At 34.9% G+C, this 8,380-nt stretch overlaps 1 protein-coding gene and 1 long non-coding RNA gene across 3 annotated transcripts in view; both read left to right on the plus strand.

Moving 5' to 3' along the window:
- LOC141441105 (gustatory receptor for sugar taste 64f-like) overlaps positions 1 to 4,784 on the plus strand; it is a 28,243-nt gene extending 23,459 nt beyond the window's left edge. The window contains exons 6-9 of the mRNA XM_074105757.1: positions 1,820 to 1,968; positions 2,227 to 2,389; positions 4,343 to 4,429; positions 4,698 to 4,784. Coding sequence (XP_073961858.1) covers positions 1,820 to 1,968; positions 2,227 to 2,389; positions 4,343 to 4,429; positions 4,698 to 4,784 — 486 coding nt within the window. The remainder of the gene's footprint in view (positions 1 to 1,819; positions 1,969 to 2,226; positions 2,390 to 4,342; positions 4,430 to 4,697) is intronic.
- A 111-nt stretch (positions 4,785 to 4,895) lies between these two features.
- On the plus strand, positions 4,896 to 8,380 carry LOC141430941 (uncharacterized). 2 transcript variants are annotated; one of them, XR_012451685.1, is made up of 4 exons: positions 4,896 to 5,580; positions 5,774 to 5,968; positions 6,256 to 6,414; positions 7,349 to 8,380. It is a non-coding gene; the product is annotated as an uncharacterized lncRNA (long non-coding RNA). The 2 variants fall into 2 exon arrangements; XR_012451684.1 differs by lacking the exon at positions 7,349 to 8,380 and having other exon boundaries at positions 6,256 to 6,551.

Below are 8,380 nucleotides of genomic sequence, written 5' to 3' on the forward strand. Positions count from 1 at the left end.
TGATAAAATCAGATAAAGGCTGCATGGCTTGTGGCTTTTTCCATAAAATAAAAATAAAAAAACATCAAGTCAAATGTCAAATTCGTCAAGTCATAATTTTTTGTTCGTTTGTTGTCATAGGTTGTCATGACATTGTAAACTAATGAAGTAATTTTTTCCTAAATTAAATTATCGTAATTTGTCCTCGAAACTGGCGGGATTATCATTATCTATAATCTATAATGTGAATGCAGTTATATTTTCAAGTATTGAACTGAATTAATTCACATTGGAAACTATGAAGCCACGAACTTTGCGCAAAAAATACATAAAGCATCACTACTAGCGTTGCACTACTTCTGTCGTCGATCGTAATATTTTGCGTACGTCTAACGGCCCCCGTCTAATCCACGTTTACCGGCCTCAGACATTATTAAAGAAGTATCGGTCGCAGCGCAAATCCTTCCATAAGAACTGTTTATTTCTGCTTATTTCTAAAAATAATAAAAATATAAGAGTTGCTTGGCTTGCATATTAACTGGAAGCCGCGGCAACACGTTTATGCTTTTTGGTATTGACGGTATAAAGTGGGTTTGTCATCCTGAAGGCACTCGATATGACCCAAATACCAACTTCCCACAATAAAGCATGGAGGGGGTTCTGTTATGTTATGGGGTACCTTTTCCGCAAAAGGAATTGGTCCTCTTCACACAATCGGAGGTATAATGGACAAAAGTGTATACGTAGATATCCTCCAGAACGTAATACGTAATGCTTCTATATGCACAACGATTCCTTAGTCGCGGTTACATTTTCCAGCAGGATAACGATTCAAAACACAAGGCTAAACGCGTACAAGCGTTTATTTACGTGGCGTCGCGTGTCTCTGTTGGAACGGCAAAGTGAATCGCTTGACCTTATCATTATAGAATCGTTATGGGAAGAGCTGGAGAGACGTTTAAATGGAAAAGAGCTAACGCAAGACAAAAATTTGTTCAACTTCAGGAGGAATAGGAAGAAATATCCTTCAGTCAACAATTGACGATCTTATTGACTCTATGCCACGTTGTAAAGCTGTAATCGAAGCAAAAGGCTTTGCAACTTAATGTTAAGTACCTACTATAAATATCTTAAAGGTATATCTGTGATGACTTTTAATTTCCTTATGACTGTGTAATGTTAAGTTTCATAACGTTACATTTTGTAACAAATATCGGTTAATCCAAAAAAAAATAGGTGAAAAAATATAAAGGTGATATATTTTGGCCGGTACTGTAAGTCGTAATTTTCTTTCTCCGAGCGCTCCTCTTCTATGTATGTAGTTTTGCGACATATTCTACCCTATATCTAAAGACACTGCCAAAACCACCTCCTCCCAGAAAACTGCTTCATCTGCTAGGACCCTCATTCGTGCGATTGCATCGATCGTGAACCTGCCCTGGCGTAATCCGTACTGGCACTCGCTCAGGTCTGGCCTTCGTCCTTGCAGATGCCTATTTAACCGGCAGCCACTACCCGTTCAAACAAATTTGCCGACTCATCGAGAACGATTGGCCGGTATCCCGAAGGAGTCGACCGGTCGTCTTTCATTTCTCAGCAAAACTAGTTTGCCGGGCTTTCATTTCTTGAGACCGTTGCCGTGCACCAGGCAAGGCATGCGGAGAGCAGCGCCTTCATCCTTGGTTCAGACTCGGCGAGGGATGCCGTCAGCACCAGTATCCAGTTATATAGATTATAACCCCATGTAATACGACAGCGATAACTCATAATGTTGAGAACCGTTCAGTTCTTTTGACGATAGAGAGGACCAAAGATATAATTAATATTATTTTTGTTACAGAATATCGGGTCATGGGAAAAAATGCGGATACACTATTGCCACCTGATGACTTTGGTTATGGTGGTTGACTCGAAGCTGAGCTACTTCGTACTACTGTCATTCTTTATCAATCTGTTTTTTATCTGTTTGCAGCTCTTCAATACTCTCAAGTATACATTCTGTTCATTATTAAATAATTTTCTTTGTCAAACTCGACAGTAATTTATAATTGTGATCTTCAATTTTAGCCAAGGATATTCTGGATTTCATACCTGCAATCAAAAAGGTTTAGATGCGTAAGTTTAAAAAACCGACCAACTAGCTAGACATTACATTTCAGACAATAACCTGTTTTGATTAAAATGCAACAGGATTGTTCTTTTTTACCTGTCCAACTCAGTAATGTCAATACTATTTTCGAGTTTCAGGGCTCTCAATGGAATCGCTCACTCCGCGTATTATTCGTTTTCCTTTCTATTTCTGGTGCTGAGGGCCATGACGATGTCGCTACTAGCGGCCAACGTGCATGCTGCCGCTCGGAAGCCAATATTTGCTTTGAGAAGCGTAACCTCCTCCTCATACACCGTCGAGGTTGGTATTGCATAACCTTTCGTGTACTTAGTACTTCATCAATAAATTTTAGTTCTTTTATCCAATTGCCATGGTCAAAATGTGGTATAAATAATATGACAATAAATTAATAGGTAGGTACCGTCTCCTGGTCAGCGTAATTATGAAAACAAAGTTTTACATGCACTGAAGTAAAGTATTTACAACTCATTTTCTGTTCCTAAACACGTTACGATTTAAAAAATTGAGGTAAGGGGAAGTTTCAACTCAACAATGCTTTGCATTTTATGAATTTATTACTATTATACTATATTCTTTATTAAACTTGCCATTTCGGCACGTGATTAAGAGATAAATAGACATTTGTTCGCGCGTTTTTTTAAATTCTTCCTGTGTGGGGTTGAAATAGGGGATGAAAGTTTATACATAAAGATCGTCATTGTCGAAGATAAATCGATGGTTCTTTGTGAAACTTGGCATTTGGGCACGTGATAAGAGATAAATATATTTGTTCGCGCGTTTTTTTTAAATCTTCCTGTGTGAGGGTGAAATAGGGGATGAAAGTTTATATGAAGGTCGTCGTTGTCGAATATAAATCGATTGTACTTTATGAAACTTTGCATTTGGGCACTTATAAAAAATAAAATAGATATTTGTTTTTGAAAATTTTATCTGCGAGGGGATGAAATAGGGGATGAAAATTTATATGTAACGTCGTCATTATCACAGATAAATCGATGAATCTTTGTGTCTAGGTATTCGATAAGAACAAAAAAAAACTGGTTAAATTCGACTCAGACTCGCGCATCAAGGGTTCCGTACGTAGGTATTTATGAATGAATATTCAGTGTTAGGAAAAAAAATTGCTAATAGAGCTACCTTTATACAAAATTCCAAGTTTCTAGGACAGCCGGAAGTACCCTAAACCTTAATCTGTTAAGGCGATTTGTTTGGAAACACCTTTTTAATGACTGTAGCTTTTGATTGCGTTAACTTTGAAGTTCGATTTTTTCACAGCTTCCGGGACTATTGACCTGAGTTTAGGGTTTTAATTTCAACTCGATACATACTCCGCGCGTTTACGGGATAAAGGGTCTAAGGGTTCCATTTTTTTTCTTTTGAGGAACGGAACCCTAAAAAATATTTGTTACGACTCTTTTCACATTTCGACATTTTTCATACTTGAAAGTATGGGGATGAAAGTTCTTAAGGAATTCCAAATAAATTTACTATACCTAAGTATACTTATCGGAAAAATGTGTAACTATGCTTAGTAAGAATGACGTCTTAATTATAATCCTACCCTCCTAACTTATAATAAAGGACGTAAGATGTCAAGAGTTCACTATGAAGAATTAGTCCTTGTGTTGGCAGGGTAGAATACACGTCGTATTGCTAAAATACTACCCGCAAAATATTTATGATTTAGAATAGAACAAAAAAAAATAGTTTAGATATAAAGCAATGTATTAAAATAGCTTATTTTCAGTAAACCGTAGAGGTTTCTATGTGCTATTATTGGCAGAATAGGTACCCTAAATAAATTAAACACTTTCCAAAGTTACTATTCCACGCGGACGAAGTCGCGGGCAAAAGCTAGTGTTTTATAAATTAAAACTAACAATGCCTGTTATCGAATAGAGAAACAATTTTTAAGCTACCTTTACAAATAACAAAGTTATAAAGGTCTGAAATTCAAGATTAGACAGAGAAAGGCATACTGGCATGTGACGTCACCCGCCAGTACCGCCATACTTGCTGCATAGAGAAAAGCGTTTGAGAAAGAGACAAGTATATAGATTTTTCAAAAATCACTACATCCAATTTTCAACCGATTTAAGTTTTCTCTTCGCTAAACACTGTACATCTATATTTTCATAATAATATTAAGATATGGCAAATTTATTCACCCCTCGACCCCACCCCAAAGACGTGATCTTTGCTGAATTGAATTAACTTAGGTACTCATTTCAGGTACAACGTTTACAACATCAAATTACCTACACCAAGCTAGCTCTCAGTGGACATTTTTTTTATGTTACTAGAGACATGATCCTGAAGGTACCTACATCTTCCATCATTGATATCTATGTACCTTACGGCACAAGACTGGCTGTTTGGAACAAAACGCGCGGCGCATCAATATTACTTTGACACAACCCCTGTCACGGACGTCAACGAACCCACACGCGTACGAGCGCACACGTGCACACACGCGCACACATATTTTGTTGGTGTACTCAGTGCTGCCAGTACAAACATTTGCATAATGGTCGGTATGAATCCCCCTTTTTTGGACTTATATTACAACTTTTTCACTGTCTCGCAGGTCGTGGCAACAATAGTCACTTACGAATTGGTATTGTTGCAATTCAGCAGAGGACACGGAAAGCACTCGTCGAAAAATGATGAATAAAATATGGTTTTCCGGAATGCATTTTACAAACACAAATATACATTAAACTTGTTTGAACAAATAAAGCTGTTTAGTAGTGATAATAAAACGCATATGCATGTGTTTGTTGTTTATTTAACTTCACCAGTTTGCCGGCTATCATAAATAAGAACCGTTAATAAACCGCTTTAGGGTTAATTTCTTCATTAGATGTCTAAATGAAACATCATAAACACGATCATTCTGCTGATTGTGACTATCTTCCCACTGGATTTTTATCGGAAAAAATAATTTCTTCTCCTTTTTGCCAAGCTAGTAACTGCCTGCATATTGCCACTTAATCTTTTATCTGGACATCTGTTAATCCATTAATTTTTTGGTGTTTATACGCCTTCAATCCAAGATACACACTCGTAATACACTTAACACTGATAGATCGTCGGGATGTTTTCTATTCTTTTGCGAGTTTGCTTGCACTTTAGGCACAGAATAACTACAAGTACAAAATGTAATAGGGCCTGGAATCATGCTTCTTTAGCATTCTTTTACCCTGAAAATTTACTGCTAGTGGTTAATAAACTCGTATTAAAAGAGTAAACTATGCCATGATGAAAACTAATCTTTCAGCATAGATTGGTGGTGAAACTTGACGCTTATGAATTTTATCGATAAAATAACAATAAATTGTGTAACTATAATAGCAAAAACTACTTCTGATCATAAAAGGAAAACCGGTACATATAATCTTTATAGTAATATGTTTCATCAAAAGAAGACAGCATGTTAAAATTGATTTTATTAAGTTTACTGTTCCCGCGTAAGTATACACTTCAATTAGAAATGAGACTTGAGATCTCAAAATTCCGCTCGCGGTGCGGTCTTTACAAATTAAATTAATCAAGTATTGATTTTTTGTTTGTATGAGCATGAGCATATAAGCAGCTAAATATACCGACATAAGGAATTGAAATCATTTTATATAATAAACTAATAACCCGTCTCTCATTAAGGAGTCACGATTCAAAGATTTTTGGGCAACATTCAGCTCCAACCCCGTTTTGAAGAAGCCTGCGACTTAGTGTGTATGGACCTGCCGGCTAATGACATGCAACCAGTTTGCATGATGTTCAGCCGCTATAAGAAAGGATATCTTTTCTTTGTAAATCAGTGTCATGCAAGACGCTCTATTTGTAGAGAAAACCTAGGTAAATATGTAGTAAAACTATACTAAATATTTGAACATAACGTATCAGCCTAAAATTAAATATAGAAATATACGTTAGTCAATTTATTTCTGTCAGCTAGTTATTTGAATCATTTGCATACCTTTTGTCTGTATTATAAGCAAGGCGTAAAATCTAGAACTAACCAATTCTAATTATTATGAATGTGACTAATAGAACACTCCACTATCTCTATTTAAATATACATAAGCAATGAATATTATTTGGACGTTAAAAGTAGTAAAAGTATTTTAATATTTCTTTTGCAGTGTTAAACATGGTTCATCCGAATAGATGTTATAAAACTAGGCAATATTTTATGCCAATTTCTTAAAATGTAACGTTTCACGATGGCTTTTATTATCTTATATAATGAATCCGTAAGGCCGTATACTCTCAAAAATACTGAATGAGATTCTAATAACCAGGTAATGTATTGTTTTTGCCGATTAAATACCTACATTGTAACAAAAGCATTTAATTTTCTTGAAAAAAGTTATCATTATGGCTAACACGGGTAATCTTTACATTGTAATTTAAATAAATATTTTTGGTAAAAATGTAATTTTTAATTCAAGTTTTTTTACTAACTGTATATACATTTTATTGCCTGTACTTACTTACATTGTCATCCAAACTACATTTGAGTACCAAATTGCAAGTCGATGCTAATTTACCGTTGAAGAGTTCCGTCCGTGAGATGATCCTGCCCGGACCACCAGAATTTAGAGGTGGTTCAAAATTCGGTTGCGAGATTTGACCCTTACAAATTACATAAAAAAAGCTTGTAAAAATAAAAATCCGACTGCGTAAACAACTTCTAAGACAAACAGGGAAAATAAATCCCATCAAAACATAAATGTGAAATGAGAGCCAAGTTCAATAATGATATGTGCCTTAATAGGTTGAGTTTTAACGACAAAAGAAGTGAGATCTAAATGGTAGCCAAGTACATTAAAGTTCTTAGTTCAATGGTCAGTCCTGAAATTTATTTATAAAAATATAAAATATTTTATAACAACTTAAAATATCTTTTCTTCTTGTAACTTAGGATAATAATATTGAAGCCTAAGATCGGACTTGGCTTCTTCTCATATACGAATTATATTATAGCCTTAAGACGCGGACACGAGAATTTATGACACTTCTGAGAGAACATTTAGGACACCAAAATGAAGCTGTATACGGTTTCCAGCTTATTATCTCTCGTTCCGAAGTAAAACTCCTAATATTACTGGATTACCTTACTGATACTGATAGTCCTATTACGGGTTTTTTTTAATGTTCGTTCGTTTTAGTTCGACTTAAATTTCTCTTAATCGTAATTTTGTGATAATATTACAGTGCTTTGTCGTTTTACAGCCACGTACTAAACGCCATGCCAGATTGTCAATGCGACAGAGTAAAAAAGTGATCCGCTACCTTTGATGCTGAGAGTTCGTACTAAGCCTAAGCAGAAATTTAAACGATAAAAAAGGCCAAGCGCGAGGCGAGCACTTGCTAAAGATCCTAAATAAACCCTTTTATCCTCATTCCTGAAGTAATTGTTTTGGAACATAATATTATTTGCTTTCCTTCCTTCTTACCTGCCTACGCTTTTAAGTGCCGAAGTTCCAAACAAGTCTTATTGTTACATTAAGATTTTTTCTCATTAAGACAAATGCTAAAATGTCCATGTTTTTGTAAATATTCCTTTAATTTACCATAACTTGATTTAAGGACCTTTCAATATTAAGAACTTAAACCTTACGTAAGTACTTAAATATATCAAATTGAAATAAGGTTTGTTATATTTATTAGTACAAGCCACAGGTTCATCGCCATCGTAGTTAATGGGAGTGTGAAAGCCTGAGGACATTATTCCAGGAACTATAATTACACAGGCATGTTGTCTCAGGACGGACCCCGTTAGCTAGTGTAATTTACTCCTCTTATTAATTTAGAGCAATTAACACTATACAGATTTAACTTTATTTTTTAATAACATCTTAACTATTATAACATCTACTATTGTTCATCAGAATGTTGTACTTAATCATCAAATAAAACCCATGAAACTTATGAGAATATGTATAACATTGTTTTGTCGAATGTGTTATAGGTTTAATTGTTATTCCGAATATTTATACCACTAATTTTATGTCTCCAAATTAAATACGACTATTCCGCCTGTTACGCGCCTATAGTTAAACAATCATGTTACAATATATGATAAGCCTATCCAGTCACAAACATTCGTTCTTTTATCATCAAAAACCTTAAATACTGTCGGTATTTTAATTTTAAGACATTGAATATTTAGACTAAATAGTAATGAGATCTTACAATATTATGGATTTAGCAATTTAGTAACTAAAATTAAAGACTTAACAATTTTAGACCAAGTTCTTTAGG

Source organism: Choristoneura fumiferana, chromosome Z (genome assembly GCF_025370935.1).
Source record: "Choristoneura fumiferana chromosome Z, NRCan_CFum_1, whole genome shotgun sequence".
Classification (NCBI taxonomy): Eukaryota; Metazoa; Arthropoda; class Insecta; order Lepidoptera; family Tortricidae; genus Choristoneura; species Choristoneura fumiferana.